At 36.2% G+C, this 20,273-nt stretch overlaps 1 protein-coding gene across 1 annotated transcript; it reads left to right on the top strand.

Moving 5' to 3' along the window:
- Positions 1–340: 340 nt before the first annotated feature.
- Positions 341–15,813, top strand: LOC148479277 (extracellular calcium-sensing receptor-like). The gene is made up of 3 exons (XM_088454693.1): positions 341–493; positions 4,057–4,479; positions 14,986–15,813. The coding sequence occupies exons 1-3, from the start codon at positions 341–343 to the stop codon at positions 15,811–15,813; spliced, it is 1,404 nt and encodes a 467-aa protein (XP_088310819.1).
- The last annotated feature ends 4,460 nt before the right edge of the window (positions 15,814–20,273 follow it).

Genomic DNA, 20,273 nt, shown 5'->3' with positions numbered 1-20,273 from the left:
GACATTATACAAAAAACATTGGCACATACTACATCTGGACAAGGATTTGACGACAATAATAGGAGCCAGGGTCTCACTGAGTTGGAGAAGAGCTCACAAATTATGAGACCAACTTACTCAGAGTAATTTTAAACATACAAATGATATACCATCTAGAATAAAAGGCTCATACCCATGCGGATCATGCAAAGCATGTCTCTATATGACCAAGACAAAAGAAGTGACAGCTAAATATGGTCATGACATGAAAATCATGAACTAGATCAACTAAAGAACTAAAGGTGTAATTTATTGTGTCACATGCGACTGCAATATGAAATACATAGGCATGACAACGAGAATGCTACAACAACGCATTTTAGAACATGTGGGCAATGTGAGAAATGCTGCCTCAGATCTTGCCAAGTTTAAACAGCTGACAGTGGTAGCTAAACATTTCTATCAAAAATACAATGGAAATTTGAAAAATCTCAAGGCTTTTGGTCTTGAGCAAGTACGTTTAGGGATAAGAGGTGGCGATCTAACACAAGAACTCTTAAGGCGTGAGAGTTTTTGGACTTTTAGATTGGGAGCTCTCTCTCCGGGGGGGTATAAAAGAGTAAAAAGAAAATCAACTGAGAGGTTTCCGATAAATCTAATATCTTTGTCTCTAAATATAATTGTTGCGCACATAAAATTAAAAATATTATGAAAAAGATTTCTAAGATTTTACTAATGGATCCTCTCTTGAAATTAGAGGTTGTATCGGGTCCGATGGTTGTTTTTAAATGAGCGAATAATCTAAAGAATATACTTGCCCCGAGCTTCATTAAGAACAAGATTAGGAATACAGATAAGGATAAGAATAAAGTCACTAATAAAACATCCAATAATATTATTCAATCAGATGGTCATAATTTATTTGATTTATCTACTAGAATTATTGGGTGTTATAGGTGCGGTCATACTCGTTGTATTACCTGTAATCATATTAGACATAGTACTATGACCTTTATGGGCAAAGATTCTGATAGGAGGTTTCCAATTAAGTCCTTTATAAATTGTAAGAGCACTTATATTACCTATTTATTACAATGTTCGTGCAAATTACAATATATTGGACGCACCATTAGGTCTCTCAAGACAAGGTTCTGTGAGCATAGGAGGAACATTATGAATGGTTATTAGAGACACAGTGTTCCTAGACATTTTAATGTAGTTCATGCTAAGGATCCAGGGTCTTTGACCATTGTTGGTATCGAGTCTATAGCACCAACACCAAGAGATAGATATCGCAGATTGTAAATGAGAGAGGCATTCTGGATACATATATTGCGCACCATGTGTCCAGATGGCCTAAATGAGACAATAGATATGGAGTTTTGAACAGATATATAGTCCAGATCATTGGTGTCATACTCTATTTATGTTATTCTACATTTGTGGGGTTTATTAATTGTAATTTTTATATATATTTTTTATGATGTTTTTGTTGTTCATTTAAATGTACATTTATTTATTTTTATATATTATTTTCTTGTGCAGGCTTATTTGTTTTGTATATGTACAATGTGTACTTCATATTTATAGTATTTGAAGTATATTTTGAACTGAGAATGTATTATTTTATTATTTATTATTTTTTAGAGCCAGCTATTTGTGTCCTTAAAGATCCATCGCTTTTTGTGTCTGTATATAACTTTTAATTAAGGGTTTTCAGCTGTATATCTATGGTATTTAGCTTGAGAATGCTAGCCACAGTGATGGACTGAATTATCACTAATTGATTAATCGGATTCCCTTTAAAAAGGCCCTCTGCTTTGGAGGGATTTTATCTTCTCTGCCTTTTGAAAAAAACCCTGGCAAGGGGGAGAAACGCGTCAAGGATTCAGCTGACTACAGTATTCAAACACCTATTGTGTGGTATTTCTGGATTTACACACTTCAATTACTGGCGGCAGTTGCCGTATTATACATCAGTATTTGTGCTTGGATACATCTGCGGCCACACATGTGGAGTCAGTAGTTGTCACTTTGTTTCATCTTTCCAGAGTCTGCATGCTGAGGTGAACACTCTGCACATTGTCTCATCATCCCTGGTTCCCATAGTCCGGTCAGGAGCCACCGGAGCAGTGCGACACAGCCTTACAGTCCGGCCGGGAGCCACCGGAGCAGCGCGACCTAGCCTCTCAGGTCAGTCGGGAGCCGCCAGAGCGGTGCCACCCTGCCTTACAGTCTGGTCGGGAGCTGCCACAGCGGCGCGACCTAGCTACACACATTGGCTGCACTACCATTTTGGGAAACCCAGACAGGGTAAGGATTTGGGGAGCTCGTTCCAGCCTACAAACTAGTGGGATTAAGGATTCAATTTGAGGTTGTTAGGAGTATCTCTGGCTCCAGAGTCTGCAACCTTATCAATTTTCATTTTATCATAGGATTTATTCATCCGTTTAAGACATCCCTTCTATGTGCTAGCAGGTTCTGTTTTTGGACACGTTTTTCATCTAGTATCAGAATCACTCACTATGCATTACAGGTGATAACGGATGCTGGGAATATAGATAAATGCCTAATTTCCAGCTTCATTTAATCAGAAGTCCTATGTACTGTCACAGTGCAAAATTGGTATGTCGACTTGGATGCAACAACATATTTAGTCATTTTTTTCTATATTGTACATTGACAGTATTTAGATATATTTGTTTGTTTTTTTCTTTTTATGTGTGTATATCTAATTGTATTATTGATCTGCAGTTCATTTATATATTCTTAATATATGTATACATACATTTTTATGATATATTTATCCAGACATGTGTTTTTTGTATTTACATCAGCGCAGACACCTACTGTGTTGTTTATTTAATTTTTGTGTGAGGTAATTCTGCAGGAATTCCTCTGGTGTCAGCTGCAGGTGTTTATACTAGATAGTATCTGAACAAAAAGAGCGCCATATTTTCTTTTATACACCTTTTTGTTTCTGCATTGGTGCAGCAGATTTTGTTCAATATACTGTCAAGTTTTAGGTATTTGCATTTATATATATTTTATTGAGAGTAATTAGTTTGCATTATGTCATTGAATTGTTGTAAAGACAGATACAAGAGGAGACATGATTATTTTAATAGTCCTACTATAGAGATAGATAATGGGAATAATGAGAATCTTTTTAGATCCTTTTTTAAACTAGAGGATCATTTGAAGACAGCGACCCGTCATTGGCTTGATATGTGTATGCTGCAAAAATATATCAAGAATAAAATTATACCTAGAGGTCTAAGAGTCTTCAAGAGGTCCTCTTTTCAAGATGATACTGAATTTAGTGCAAAGTGGGATAGTATCCTTGATTTATGCTCAGTTTCACTGATGAAGCTTTTAGTGGAAATAGAGATAATAAGAACGAATTGAGAATCTCAAAAAGATCACCCTCTCTTTCAAGAAAGGGATTGTTTAACCAATCAGAGGGTTGAGAAATTTGAAAAAGAGATAATTGATAGAAAAAATGCTAAATATATTTGAGAAAGTAGAGACTATCAAAACAATATGGTTAGAACATATAACAAACACCCACACCCAGGACCTAGATGGGACCACAAGTATTTATCTAGGGACCAATTAGATTCAGGTAAATTTCCTTCGCCTAAGATAAAAACTCCAGCTAGGTCTGGTTGGAAAAGTACCAAACCCAGAGTATCTATATGTGAAGAAAATAGAGTAGTAAGACCCAAGACCAGTTTTTCTCAGAGAAACGGGCCACCGGTTTTTCATCCACATCAGGAAAGGGATCTGAATTATCAGAGCCTGAAACCCGTATCCAACCTATTAATGAGGAACAGGTATTATCCTCTTCAAGCTGCGACACCAAAAAGAAGAAGAAATTCAGGGTTAGAGGAGTCAGAGGATGACGTGTGGTTTCAAAAAGAAAGAAAATACTCCTGGGGTCCAAAGACAGAGGCTATTCAAGAGCTGTAATTAATTTATCCTCTAAAGTACTTTCTGAGGAACATATGAATTTATTGAGTAGGGGTCTCAAATTTGCCCTGTCATCAAAACCTAATTTTTTTGAATTATTTGTAGTTAAATCGATATGTACGAAGTTTATGTCGCAAAAGATATTTTGCCAATAAAAGACTTAAAAAGTCAGATGTGGCATGTGATCCAGTTATTTTGGACAAAGAGGATGAGGAGGCTATTTTTATTTTAGAAGAGTTATTGTTGGAACAGGACTCTACATTGGATGAGATTCCTGTCTATGATGTTAACTGTCTTGGGAATACTTCCAAATTTGTGAACAAATCTAAGTTTTTTCCTTTACAATACAAGAACTCCTGTATAGACACGTTCTTTAGGAAGACTTTGGAGAACTTTAGGATGATGTGTGAGAGAGAACAGGAGATTTTTAAGTACAAACAGAATCTTTCCCATCAAGAATTACCAGCAATGAAAGAACTTTCTTCAGATTCTATGATTATTATTAAGTCAGTGGACAAGGGGGGATCGGTAGTGATACAAGATGTTGAGGATTATCTAAAGGAAGCTGTGTGGCTCCTTTCTGATAAGACCTATTATCACACCCTCCCCCAAAATCTAACCATTTGTTTTCAGAATAAATTAAAAATGTTGTTGGATGAGGCATTGACTGATGGTATAATTTCCAGAAAGGAATTAGATTTTTTATTTCCCATTCACCCAATCATTTCCACTTATTATCACCTTCCGAAAGTACACAAAGATTTATCTTGTCCACTGGGTCGTCCTATAATTTCTGGTGTTGGGTCACTCACAGCCAATTTATCATTTTATGTTGATCACTTTCTACAACCTCACGCTGCTTCTCTTAGATCACATCTCAGAGATACCACTGACTTTTTGAATTGTCTATCAGATATAAAATTGAAATCTAGTTATTTACTCCTGAACTGTGATGTAAGTTCCCTCTATACCAATATCCCACATGAGGGTGGTATAGAGGCCACAGGATTCTATTTGATGAGAGATGATGTGGTCTCAGAGAGGCAGCATGATTTTATTTTGTCATCAATTTCATTTATTATCAAACACAATTATTTTTTGTTTGATCACCAATTTTATTTACAGTGCAGCGGCACCGCGATGGAGACCTGGTTCGCACCGAGTTTTGCTAACCTCTATATGGGTCGATTTGAAGATGCATATATATGGGGTGGCAGATTCGGTGAGAACCTGGTCCTCTATCGAAGATTTTTAGATGATTTATTTTTCATTTGGGAGGGGGATGAGGAGTCTGCTTCTGAGTTTATTAGTTATTTGAATTCTAATGATTTTAATCTTAAATTCACCAGCACTTGTCACTCCCAAACTAGCACCTTTCTGGACATTAGGCTAGATATAATAGAGAATTGTATACACACATGTACATATCGGAAGGAAGTTGATTCTTATAACTATATAGATTACCATAGTAATCATAATAAGAAATGGTTGGAGAATATTCCATCAGGACAATTGCGACGTAGTCATCGCAATTGTTCTAATAATAAATCTTATTAGTAACAAGCTGCTACTTTGGTAAAAGTGTTTAAAGGAAAAAATTACCCTGAAACGATACTACATAGGGCAATTAATTCAGTGTCAAAATTAAACAGAACTGATTTATTAGGTTTAGTGGGTAGAGGTGATAATAGTAAAAAGAAAATGAACAGATAGGTTTCAGATAAATCTAATATCTTTGTCTCTAAATATAATTGTTGCGCACATAAAATTAAAAACATTATAAAAAAGAATTCTAAGATTTTACTAATGGATCCTCTCTTGAAATTAGAGGTTGTATTGGGTCCGATGGTTGTTTTTAAAAGAGCAAATAATCTAAAGAATATACTTGCCCCGAGCTTCTTTAAGAACAAGATTAGGAATACAGATAAGGATAAGAATAAAGTCACTAATAAAACATCCAATAATATTATTCAATCAGACGGTCATAATTTATTTGATTTATCTACTAGAATTATTGGGTGTTATAGGTGCGGTCATACTCGTTGTATTACCTGTAATCATATTAGACATAGTACTATGACCTTTATGGGCAAAGATTCTGATAGGAGGTTTCCAATTAAGTCCTTTATAAATTGTAAGAGCACTTATATTACCTATTTATTACAATGTTCGTGCAAATTACAATATATTGGACGCACCATTAGGTCTCTCAAGACAAGGTTCTGTGAGCATAGGAGGAACATTATGAATGGTTATTAGAGACACAGTGTTCCTAGACATTTTAATGTAGTTCATGCTTTGACCATTGTTGGTATCGAGTCTATAGCACCAACACCAAGAGGGGGCGATAGATATCGCAGATTGTATATGAGAGTGGCATTCTGGATACATATATTGCGCACCATGTGTCCCGATGGCCTAAATGAGACAATAGATATGGAGTTTTGAACAGATATATAGTCCAGATCATTGGTGTCATACTCTGTTTATGTTATTCTACATTTGTGGGGTTTATTAATTGTAATTTTTATATATATTTTTTATGATGTTTTTGTTGTTCATTTAAATGTACATTTATTTATTTTTATATATTATTTTCTCTTGCAGGCTTATTTGTTTTGTATATGTACAATGTGTACTTCATATTTATAGTATTTGAAGTATATTTTGAACTGAGAATTTATTATTTTATTATTATTTATTATTTTTTAGAGCCAGCTATTTGTGTCCTTATAGATCCATCTCTTTTTGTGTCTGTATATAACTTTTAATTAAGGGTTTTCAGCTGTATATCTATGGTATTTAGCTTGAGAATGCTAGCCACACTGATGGACTGAATTATCACTAATTGATTAATCGGATTCCCTTTAAAAAGACCCTCTGCTTGGGAGAGATTTTTTCTTCTCTGCCTTTTGAAAAAACCCCTGGCAAGGGGGAGAAACACGTCAAGGATTCAGCTGACTGCAGTCTATAAACACCTATTGTGTGGTATTTCTGGATTTACACACTTCAATTACTGGCGGCAGTTGCCGTATTATACATCAGTATTTGTGCTTGGATACATCTGCGGCCACACACGTGGAGTCAGCAGTTGTCACTTTGTTTCATCTTTCCAGAGTCTGCATGCTGAGTTGAACTCTCCGCACATTGTCTCATCATCCCTGGTTCCCATAGTCCGGTCGCAAGCCACCGGAGCAGCGCGACCTAGCCTCTCAGGTCAGTCAGGAGCCGCCGGAGCGGCACCACCCTATCTTACAGTCTGGTCGGGAGCTGCCGCAGCGGCGCGACCTAGCCACACACATTGGCTGCACTACCATTTTGGGGAACCCTGACAGGGTAAGGATTTGGGGAGCTCGTTCCAGCCTACAAACTAGTGGGATTAAGGATTCAATTTGAGGTTGTTAGGAGTATCTCTGGCTCCAGAGTCTGCAACCTTATCAATTTTCATTTTATCATAGGATTTATTCATCCGTTTAAGACATCCCTTCTATGTGCTAGCAGGTTCTGTTTTTGGACACGTTTTTCATCTAGTATCAGAATCACTCACTATGCGTTACAGGTGATAATGGATGCTGGGAATATAGATAATTGCCTAATTTCCAGCTTCATTTAATCAGAAGTCCTATGTACTGTCACAGTGCAATATTAGTATGTCGACTTGGATGCAACAACATATTTAGTCATTTTTTTCTATATTGTACATTGACAGTATTTAGATATATTTGTTTGTTTTTTTCTTTTTATGTGTGTATATCTAATTGTATTATTGAACTGCAGTTCATTTATATATTCTTAATATATGTATACATACATTTTTATGATATATTATCCAGACATGTGTTTTATGTATTGACATCAGCGCAGACACCTACTGTGTTGTTCATTTAATCTCCGGGGGGGGGCTGAATGAATACATCAACTAAAGTCCCTTTCTTTAAATTCTAATCTTTGAATACTATGTGGTTGCCTTGTCCAATATCAATTTATTACTTTTCCTATTGAATTTCCCTTGGGATGATATTCATTAGGGCAGTTTGTGTTCAATATTACTCCCAATACATGTATATAGCATGTTCACTGATTGTGATAAGATATTTTACCTGACATTAGGAGCATGAAAATTAGCTCTATGGTATTGTGTTTTGTAATATACTAGGTCACATCTATCTATATGGGGACTTAGTTTATGAATATTAATATATGAGAAACTTATATAAGGCACTCAATTTGTGATTATTATAAGCCCCCTTCAGAGATTTGTTATGATTATATTTCAAGTTGTTTATTATTGAGTAATAGTGAATTTACAGCTGCTTTTACTATATCAACAAATTGAATGTTCCATTATGATTAACACACATTTATTAATTATTGAATTTATTCCAAGTCTATTTACCCATGAGGCAGCCATATGCTCTCCAAGTTCCAAGAAATTTTGGATAACATACAGTTATGCTGCATTTCCTCTTAGTAAATATTAAACTCATTTAGAATGTGTAGTCAGTGCAATATGTTTAGTTACAATGTATATACATGGTGTTTGAGCTATGGGTATGATTAATCCACTAGTTACTATCATTACCTTTGAATTAACAAATTGTCCTAATCACTCTTTGAACCGTTTTATCACTATGTTAATTAATGATGACATCTACTGAGTATGTTCTAATAACATTTAGTGGAACATAATTGTTTTTTTGTCCATTAAAATGATGAGTCTATACTTTATTTTATTTTGGATTATGATCACTTCCATTCCCTTTAGTGTCTCTGTCTTAAGATATATATATATATATATATATATATATATATATATATATAGACTGCAAAAGTTCATCACTCAGTGAAAGCAGCGAGGTACGGGGTGCCGTCCTAAATGAAAACTATAGACACGATGTTACTCCTATGGGCGGTATGCCTGCCGCCCTGTCCCTTCAGCACCTTTTCACCTACACAGCTCCCTATTTAAGGTAAGCCCCAGTCACTTTGTGTTTTGTTACTATATGTACAGTCCTGACGACAAGGTCTGCGGACCTTGAAACGTTGACATATTGCTGTTCCGCCTTTGCATCATGTTATAAGTATATACACTTTTCTTTCTATTTTTCTACAAGGGAGTGCCTCCTGTGTTTTGTTTTCTTCCTCTGGGGGTTGCCATACTGCCCATAGGAGTAACACCGTGTCTATATATATATAAATATATATATATATGGGCACATGGACATCCCATAATCAAGGATTTATATGGCATCTAGTACCGCCCTCAATTACTACTGCTATCAGTGAATGGCACTATAATGGATTACATTTGTGTTAATTCAATCACCAGGGTTACCTACTGGGAGCTGGAGAAGTTTGAAACTGACCACATCTGATTGGTCTGTTTTCTCCTTAAAGAAAGGGATTCCCCAGGCATATGTCACAATGATGTGACCAAGCCCCTTTGAGTGCGAAACGTACGTCATCATGAGGCAATAGAATGAGGTCAGTGGGCGGAGCGGCTGGGCACCATCCTGTGAAGTCGCATGGTAGAAGTCTCCCACTGCTCTCACTGCTCTGACCTGTCCCTCACTGATACACACATACAGATCTCCGCTTGCTGCATTTACACATACTGAATTGCTGCTCTCTGGATGGGTGATCTTTATCCATTACATGAGCTAAGTATATGGCATTGTGGATACCACTGCTTCTAACCACTATATATTCTCCGCACAGATGTGCAAGTTTGTTACTTTGTATCTGGTTTAGGGCTCTGTGTGTTTTTTTGGTATCATGATACAGAAAAATCCCCCGGAGGATAATACTATGCATGTCATCTAGCAGTCTGGCACTGTTTATAACTTGGCAAGCACTGTATGTATATTTTCTCACCTTACATGCTTGCTTATGGATTAAATCCAGGAGAGGCTTTTTTGCAACTGTTTGGTAATAATACATGCTGAATAGCAGCCCCTGGATGGGTGGTTATTACCCACAGCATTAGCTAAGTATTTGGCAGTGTGGTTACCACTGTGTTACAGTGTTGCATATTCTCTGTGTAGACGTGCGAGCTTGCAACTTTGTATCTGATTTTAGAACTCTATGACTTAGTATTGTGACACAAGGTCTCCGGAGGTTAATACTATGCATGTCATCTAGCAGTCTAGTATCTGTTACACAATCTTTACAAGTACTGAATGTACCTTGTCATTCTGTATGCTTGCTTATGGTTTAAACCTAGGGGAAATGTTAATTGCTGGCAGGGGTCAATTTTTCTGTACGCTGAACCAACTATAGTTCTGGAAAGTCAGATTAGTCTTTCATATAGGCAAGCAATTATGCACTGTGATTTATCTCTGCTATTTTCTGTCTAATGGTATATGACATATATGCTGAGATTGTGCTGTGATTGGTTCATGTGCAATCATACTCCTGAGCAAGCATGCCTAACTGTTATTAAAAGCTATTCATTTTCTTTATGCATGCATTTTAGGGATTTATGATCACTCTAGGAATTACTAAGGATTGTTATAGATGTAAAGTTTAAGAAATTTGCTGATTTATGTACAAACTCTACACTATTCCCAGTCCCTATGTTATACCTACAGCTAGATTAGTGATGTATTATAACTAGGCAAACCTGGCTGTTTTTCTGACAGTGTTTAGATTGATTTTGATTAATCTGTGGAACTCTGTGTGTGTCATTATTAAAGCCAATTAGGCACATAATTGATTCAATCATTTTATATTTGCATCGACAGACTGTAACTTTATGTTCAGTTTATGACTGTCACTTATATGTTAGATGTGAATGATGTTTGTCTTTTGTTTGTATCAACTATAATTTTATGTACTAATTTATTAAAAGTTAAGTTTTAATTTAAAACTATTTTTCATAGCAGTGCCCCAAAAAACTAGTCTTCTTTCTCTCTGTGTCTATTACAGTTTATAGACAGTGCAAAAGTCCAAACAAGCAATGAGTATATAATTGACACTCTTTTAACCATACAATGTTGAGGAGTTCAGAGAAAAATGACTAATTTTCAATACAACCTTTTGTCATGTTCAACACTATGAACATATATTTGTAAAATAGTTCTAAAATTAATTACTACTGATATAAAATTATACCCCAAAAGTTTCATCTATTTGGTAGAATATGCTGCAACTGCCACAACTACAACTGTGTTTAGATTAATATTTAATTGAACAAGCTGAACTCTGCAGTGGTCATATGATCATAAGTTTGTGATTAGCTGGGGGGTTTAATTAGACAGGGAGAGGTTAGACTCCATCCCAGTGTAGGGATAGCCATCAGTGGGGTGTCCATTAAATGTTACCATCTATGAACCTGTAAGACACTTAGGAGCTCATTCAGACCTGGTAGCTAAGCTCCGCTGTCTCGCTGGCTAAAGGGGCCAGGTATGAAAATCCCACAATCACACTGACAGGCTTAAGGATGCCCTCTATGTATTTGACAGTGAACGCAGTGAGCACACACCTGAGCATAAGGACGACCATTTTCACTCTTAGCACACATCATCTCCAGTAAGTGTGTGAATAATTGGGAACATTGAATGCCATTGGAACTGCTCACAGCACTTGTGATAGCCTTACCCCACCGCAAGTAGTGTGATCAGTTAAGCCAGAAATACAGCCAAGCCATGTGTGGAATGATGCTACTTTGCTAATTATGCATTCCCATTAAACTCAGTTTTCACAGTCAGACACGCCTGCATTCACAGAACCACTCCCCCATTCACGAGCTCCTTCCCCTGTTATCCCACCACAAATGGGATTGTCACTCAAAATAGAATCCTGTCTATGTACAACAAGTGCACGATTGACCATCACAGTGACTAGTTTTGCGCATGCACACTGCGACTTATATGCATGCGCAGATGGCCAACCATCGCCCAGAGTGAGTGCAACTTAGTGACCAGGTTTGAATGAGTTCCTTAGTGTTAACAGATATGTCAGGGGCCAGAGAATGGGGTATAAAAAGACCCGACATATGAATATTTTATTGTATATAATTGAATCCATTTATTTGTATTATTGTTATCCACTTTGTTAATTTGTTTGGTGAAAGCCTTTATATTGTAAAGAGGTGGGCCAACTCATTTCTATACATATTTGAGCCGTGTGCACTAAATGGGATATTGTTGGTATTATTCTGGATGCATGTAGAAGGATTTAGAAATGGCACAGGAGTGGGGCTAATGCCTGAAGTGAGAGAAGGGATCAGTGTGGTCAGTGGGATGGAGGATGACATGCTTTGGCAGTTGGAGAGTGGTTGGTTTACCCTTGAGAGCCTACTGACCTGTATCCTTATACCAGATTACTTGAGAGCTGGCTAGCGGTGCTGAGGGGACAGGTTTTGGGAGCCAGTGAGGACATAGTGGCAGTTTGAGGTTCTTGATCAGAGGGGTAACCAAATAAACAGACAGCTGTGGAGAGACACCTCCAGTGGTCCGATGAGAGCATCGAGGGAGCACTGCTGCAGCCACTTAGTTCTGACAGGAGGCGGGTCTGAGGTGAGACTGTGAGGCATCACAGAACTTCGGCTCTGATTGAAGGCAAGGATGGTCAGTGAATCTGATTAACATAGCCCAGTCAGCAGCAGGTCACTAGTCTGCCACTTTTGAATTAAACAGCTGAGTTGTGTGAGTAGATATTCAGCTTAGAGGAGGAGATGATTGCAGACCTATAAGCGCTTATTATAGTTACCATATTTACAATCTGCAAACATTGTTTACTTTCAATCAGAAGAGGCTACTAGGACATTACTAGGAAATTATTTCTGCCAAAGAGGGGAAGTTGAGGGACATAGCACTTTCAAGAGATTGTCAGCAATCAATATTACCTCATTCCAGTGTTGATAGATAGAGCAGAGGAAGTTGGAAGATCATTGGGCCAGGTCTTAAAGAGAGTGGATCGATACTTTCACTAAAAGCCTAGAGAGAATTATATGGTATTTATATTGATGTGTTGCCTACCACTAATTTATTAATCTGTTACCAATTACCTGAGAGTGATATGTAAATTATATTGTCAGAAATTTAAACACTTATTATTCTGGCGATCCTGCACTACATGTATATTATTATAGACTGTCAGTTCTTGAATTTACTCTCTCCTGGTGTATCCAATATATCATCCACAATATAATGATTACATCATCTACTGGAGGAAGAAGTTTCATTTCAGCCAAATTCAAGATCAATACAGTACTTACATTATAAGTTTTTGGAATATTTTTCAGCAAAGGGATAATGAGATCAATCATACTATTTCATCTGAATTAGCTCAACAGCTACGCAGACAGTGAAGTAGTATTGTAAGGAATGTAAATAGGGAGAATGAAACTTCCTTTTCCGAGTGAGAATTGCCAAATATAGTCTCACTAGTATAAACATTGGACACACACAACTGTGATTATCATATTGCAAGTATATACTGCAAGGCATTGTATGAGATAGGATAGTTTTATGTACACATATTTTATTAGAAGTCTTGCAATGTCAGTATTAACATATTGATTTCAACTGTATATTAGTAATGTATGTTTCATTTGCTCAATTGTATCGTCTGTTACACTTTCTGCAAGATATACAAATTAACCTATATTTATATTAGCATAGAATGGGTATTTACCTAAGGATGAAGAGCCCTGTTTGGTAGTAGTAATGGATCTGCCAAAAAAATGACATGTTGTAACTAAATGGGTATTATTATCGATAAATCATTTTATTTCAATTTATAACTGTACACCATAATCCTCTGGGTTTTCCCAAGCTGACCGATGAACACATATACAAACTAGCTTGGGTGGAGGCACTTATAGAATTTCCCCAGAGGGTGGCTTACAGACCCATTGGTGATTACCATTGATGGCACAAAAACTATATATGGTGTACTATAAATTGTTTGCACCCCAATGATGGCCATCACTACTGTGGTCGCGGTGGGCCATGGGAAAATCAAAACTGGATATGTGGCTTAGTGGCTGCCAGGGGGTGGGGCTAAGTTCCATACTGTCAAGGAAAAAACATTAGCACCCACTCATTCATCGATGATGGAGAACAATTGTTTCTCTACCATCAATGGCCAAAATAGTTAACATTTGGTGGCCTCTATTGATGTTTTGAAATCATTGCTGGTCGATGACCATCCCTATGCCAGTGAAAGTTCCTGCTACAGTGTTAACTGCCTTTCCACCTCTGATTCAATTAATTGCTTAACTTGTGTTCTCAGCTATTCCATTTTGATTACAATGCTCTTCTGCCTCCTATGGCCCTTGTAAAGTTATGAAAAACTGTCTATCTACAGCACTTGGGTTTGTATTATGTATTTGGCTTCAGTTAGAATAGATTTGTATTTACATTCTTTTTTATAACCTGGCAATCATTTATCATTTACACTGCCACTTCTGAACCACTATGGTTGTGAATTATGTTCATAATAAATATTCAAATTTGTACTGCCACAAGATGCTGCAAGAGGGCATCTCACTATTCATAAGATCGACCATGATGTTAGCATAAAGATGCAGACTTGGCCCTCAGAATCAAGCCTTTTGTGCTCCATACAAGATGCACTGAATATGGAAAAATACACTTGTCTTCTGAAAATCAATAAAAATGAATCAATGTAACACATGAATTGAAATGAATTGAAATGTAACACATGACAGAGACAATGTCCTCTTATTTTGACAATTTACAAACATCACATCTGGTCCAATTAGCACTAGTGAAGAGAATAATAAAGAGTTGGCTCTAACCCAGGATTAAAAAAGTATCAATATTTTGTAGTGACTGTCTTATGTTACAATTTTCAACATGCACAGAACAACTCTGATCCAAGAAATGGATTTACCAAGTATTTGTGCAGAGAAAATTTGAAAACTAAAATGTGCACCGTTGTTTGTTCAAACATGTTCCCCTGTAGTATTAAAAAACAATATTACAGTTTTAAACACGTTTATGAAAATAAAATTGTTATAATTGATTATTATGTCAACTAACTATAAATTTATGTTCTTTTTAGATCAGTTATGGAGCAAGAGATCCTCTGCTGAGTGACAGAATGATTTATCCACATTTTTTTCGAACAATTCACAATGACAAGATGCAATTTTTGGCAATTGTAAAGTTATTGAAACTGTTTGGCTGGAACTGGGTTGTGATAATTTCATCAGATGATGACACTGGAGAGCAGGAGCTCCAACAGCTGAGCAGGGAGTTAATCACTCATGGGATATGTATTGAATTTAGGTTAAAAATGGTTAATATTGATGACAATTTTAAAACTTCATTAATGGAGAATATTTCTCATTTTACTGCTGAGATTATAATAATTTGTGGCACATATGCCATGCACTTTTTACATTTTATCCACAGAATAGCTCAATTTATTGTCAATAAGACTTTTATTCTTACAGCTTCATGGTCATCATTGTTCAAAATTGCTTTTCACAAGAAATATGGAATATTCATGAATGGCAGCCTTGTGTTTTCACTTCCTGTATGTATTATCCCTAAGGTAGAAATATTTCTAAATTATGTCAGTCAATCAGTTCAATCAATTGATCCATTACTGGAGGATATCTGGATAACTCAATTTCACTGTTGGTCTAAACACCTTATTAAGAATTTGCTTATTCCAATTTTTATTAACATAACCCTTAGAAATTGCACTAATACGGATCTTCAAAGTCTTGACTATTATTATGAAGATCCAATGGCCTACCACGTGTATAGTGCTGTTTATATTCTGGCTCAAGCTTTGCATGATATGTATTTATTTTTAAGCAATAATGGAATGAGAAACAAATATAAAGTAAATGAGAACCATGTGAGTTTATATGATGAGTGATTATCATTATTATTATTATTATTATTATTATTATTATTATATTACATTGCACTGAATAAACTCAACATACAATTAGTGTCACTATTTATTAAATCTGGAGTATATATGAATATGGATGTTTAAAATGGGACTCAGGGAAAAGGGTCAACAAAACTTTAGTTTGGAAGAGATGCAGTTTGACTGATGCTGATAGAAAGATATGATCACTTATATTCAATAAGTAACAGTCACATACTCAGAAGGACTCACTAACATTGCACTTTGGAGCAAAATACAGTATGCAATAATTTATACAACCAATAAGGCACTAGTGTTCATTAGGGTAAATGTAATATGATTCAAGGTTGTAAAAAAATGTTCTCATTGGTAAAAAAACACATTTCACCCTGTTCTGGTCTTGTCTAGGGCACACACTGCAGGCTCTTCCTCCACCACCTCTACTAACTCAGCGGGGGACCCCTATTCCTAACTGCTGATCTGACCCCAAAACATCTTCCTACATGCATTCCTGCACCACACAATGGACACAAATACTGATCATTTATAAAATAAAGATGATTTACCACTTACTAGCACACACCACTAACACAGCTCACACTAAAACAGGTGTATTTAATGAGAAGAGAACCTAGTTCTACCATTGTGAACAATAATATGGATTCATTGTTTTGGGACTTAGAGAAAACTGATTAAAGAGATCAAATTATGGTGGGAAATTAAAGCACTTGAGCATTTCCTCAAAGTTTATAGGGTATCTAGAAGACAAAGATTGATAATAAAATCTCACTTTTGGTACAGATAATGCCAAATTGATAGAGGAATGGGATAAAGTTCTAAATGATTGCACTGTCAATTTGAATAATTTAATTATTAAAGAAAAAAGAAAAACTGCACTTTTATTGAAAATAACTTTAAAACAATGAGTCCCTTATTAATGAACATAAGGAAAGAAATTCAAAATCTTCTGAATAAGAAAAATTAGAGTAGTGAAGGTCATGAGAAATAATGATAGACTGGATTATGAAAAAAATTAAAAGTTGGTCCAGCACAAGACTAGAGATCCCAGTGCTCTTTATACAAGGCCCAACCAACAAGCATGGAATAGAATGAGCCACAAGTTTAGAACCACATATAACAACCAACAAGGTAAGAGCCGCCCCAAATAAAATCTACTGGGTTCATAAGGCAAAATCAATTTTTTTATCCCCCACACTGGTCAGTCCTTTCAGGGTTCTGAACCGAAAAAAAACAGGAAGAATTTGAAATCATATCTGGAATAGATTCGTTAACAGCATCTTTTTCAGAATATGTGGAAGTTTTCTTTGGTCACCATGTTAAGAAACGTATCACCTACTTGAAAGACATGACTACTGTAATAAATTGTATAAAGAACAGAGAAAGGAAAAGGCTTTTATCTGGGCCACCATAGATGTACAATCACTATATTCATGTGTCCAGCTACATCTTTGCAGATCTCACTACAAATGTGTGCACAAATCGGGATATGTAATTAGCCGCAGCAGCATATGCTATGGTACGCTATGGCAAAAGCAATCGCACCATGCAATCCTATGTAGGCATTGGTGCAAATGCAGTGCCAGTATCTGCTATTGGGTGCAGCAACGATGTAGTAGGACACATCTGTAACTCAAGAGCACATGGAAAAGGTATCAAAACCAGCAGGGAAATCCTGGAAAGGGACCCAGACCAAAACAGCTCCCATAAAGATTTTATATATATATTAATACATTTTAGCCTAACCCACAATAATTGAAAGTTTTCAGATCAATTATATCTTCAAACCTGTGGGACACATGAGCACAGTGTTTGCACCTAGCTATGCAAACATCTAAATGGGATGTAGGAGAATAATTAAATGTATTCTATTAACTCATACCTGGATAATGTATGTCTCTATAAACAACATATTAATGACATTGTTATTATATGGGAGAGGGATGAAGACATTTTAAAAAGTTAATTGACTAGATCCATAACAAAGATTATAATCTTAAATTGATGTATCACATCAGCAGATCTCAGGAAAAAAATTTGGATTTGATCCTCACAAGTGAAGGCAATGAAATAATCACCCAAATTTACATCAAAGATGTTACTGCAAATCTTAAGCAGCACATCCACTTGCTGACCCAGGAAAGACAGTACAATTATAACATCATAATTGTACCATCGTTCCACATATCCTGCAGTGCCTACAGTGAATGATAAGTCATTCAGTGTAGGCACCCTCCATCATCCCTGAACATGGTCAATCTGCTGTTATCAGCAGATTGACTAGCAGGTTTGAGCGATGAGCGATGTCAGAAATGGCCAGCGGGAGTGCACATCGCTGGTCATTTCCAACATTTTAGTGCCTGATTCATGCACATATTAATGAGTGATTGAACAATAATAATATCATTATCATTCAATCGCTCATTAAAATCGGCAAGGGGATGTGCTCCTTTAGTCTTTACTATAAAAGTGGCCATGCAAAACCCTGGAAAAATAAAATCCCCTACTCTAAATTCTATAGAATTAAGATGAATTGCAAGTAACTTGACATATACAAAGAACAAATTAACATCTATGCTACTAGATTCAGAAAAAGAGGATATCCCTAAGAGAATATTTCTATAGCCATCTACTGGAGTGAACAACTGAATAGACAGCAACTACTCTGCAAAACTAAGACTCAAGTTGATAAAGAAAAGACAGATGAGTTTGTTCCCTTTTTACACAATATAATTGTGAAGAAAATAGAATTAGAAAAACCGTCATCAAAAATGTTAATATTTTAGAAACGTATCCCATTCTGGCGAATATACTCCAATACAGAAACCTTATGGAATTTCTAGCCCCTAGCAGGTGTAAGGAGAAGGACAGTGGAACCATTCAATACCCCATGGTAAAATGTGTTGGATTCTATAAATGAGGACATCACAATATCTGAAAACTTACACACCCCAACTGATGATAATTCCATAACTTTGATAACACAATGGAATATAAACTGAAGCACTTTACTAACTGTAATTCTACCTGGTTTTTATATATATATATATATATATATGAACAAAACAATAGGTGGGAACGGTGCCAGTAATAAATACAATAATTTAAGAGTGATATACCATATAACAAAACCATGTGAATTTCATGTAAACCAAGCCCTTTCTATATGGGCGTCTGCTCAATGTCAATAATAAATACTGGTAAAAGTATTAAAAAATGTATAGAACAGTGGGTTGACTACAGAGCGTCTGGTTTATAAATGTGCATAGGTCATGTAATCATTCAAACCAATTCTGTGGTTTAAAAAATGAATGAAAAGTGCCAGTGCTTAATAAATAAATAATTTAACAATTTAATCAATACAAAATATACAGTGATAGAAGAAAAAAATAATAAAAACATACAGCATATATATAAAAAAACATTTTTGTGGAAGGATAAAATCAGAGAAAGAAAGTCTTAAAAACTAAGCACTTTAAAAATAGAGAAATCTTTTTTAAGGTTAAAATATATAGCTTATCTGAGCAAGGTGGATACAGATTAGCATATTCATAGGTTCAAAAGGCAAGGCAAGCTCTCTCCCAATGCATTTTGTCCTGCGGACTTCATCAAGGGGATACAAGCGTGTTGGGTCATAATCTTATTTCTACCCCCATATAAGTTCATCAGAGGTTATGAGGCCGCATCACTTCCTGTTTGTCCAAAGTTGTTCTATTACCCAAACCCAATTCAACATAGTATGAGCACATTACCACTATGTTGTTAAGGTAAACTAATCAGTGAGAACTTTGTTTTAAACTATCAAAAGATCAGCAATAATGAAAACAATTCGTTGTGTGAGGGCAGCATCTGCTTTGCCACCTTGCACTTCCACCCTTAGTAATTTCATCACAACCTGTGCGTTGCTGCTTCTTCCCGGGGTTGGGGTAAGCCGGGTACGTCACTTCCGCCCTCGTGGCTGCATTTCTCTAGATCACGTGGGCCCGCTGTCATCCATCACTTCCGCCCTTCTCCTTCAAGTCCATGCGATGGATGTATGATGACTTCCGCCCGCCGCATCAGCGTTGTTCATTTCCATGGGAACTTGAATAGCGTATATCCAGCTTCCTGGGTTCTCCTGGGATGAAGCGCCTTATTGTTCATATCAGACTCAACTTCCACCCACACTTTGGCATATAGATAAAAATGTTGTGCTGCAATCTGTGACTTAATACAAAAACATTAATTAGATTCCATAATACATACTTTGTAAGGAAATATTCAGGACCGCACATTATTAGATTATTATTCAATTTATAATTCAGACCCTATTTCTATATAATCATTAATTATATTGGCCCAAATATAGAGCAACAGGTTTCACATTCTATTTTATTTAAGAAACGTGAGATTTTCTTTGGGGAAAAAAGTCAAGAAATCTAGAGTCAGAAGAGATTTCCCAGAAA

This window comes from Taudactylus pleione, unplaced genomic scaffold, assembly GCF_031769625.1.
Source record: "Taudactylus pleione unplaced genomic scaffold, aTauple2 ptg000627l, whole genome shotgun sequence".
Classification (NCBI taxonomy): Eukaryota; Metazoa; Chordata; class Amphibia; order Anura; family Myobatrachidae; genus Taudactylus; species Taudactylus pleione.
The sequence above is the reverse complement of the archived record's forward strand: the minus strand, read 5'-3'. Positions and strand labels throughout refer to the sequence as shown.

Excerpts from the sequence above, each read along its gene's own strand:
- LOC148479277 (XM_088454693.1), top strand. The coding sequence starts at position 341 with ATGCTACAACAACGCATTTTAGAACATGTGGGCAATGTGAGAAATGCT. Across the intron at positions 494-4,056 it reads AGGCTTTTGGTCTTGAGCAA|TTAAATCGATATGTACGAAG; the intron begins GTACGTTTAGGG and ends AATTATTTGTAG. Across the intron at positions 4,480-14,985 it reads CAGTGGACAAGGGGGGATCG|ATCAGTTATGGAGCAAGAGA; the intron begins GTAGTGATACAA and ends TGTTCTTTTTAG.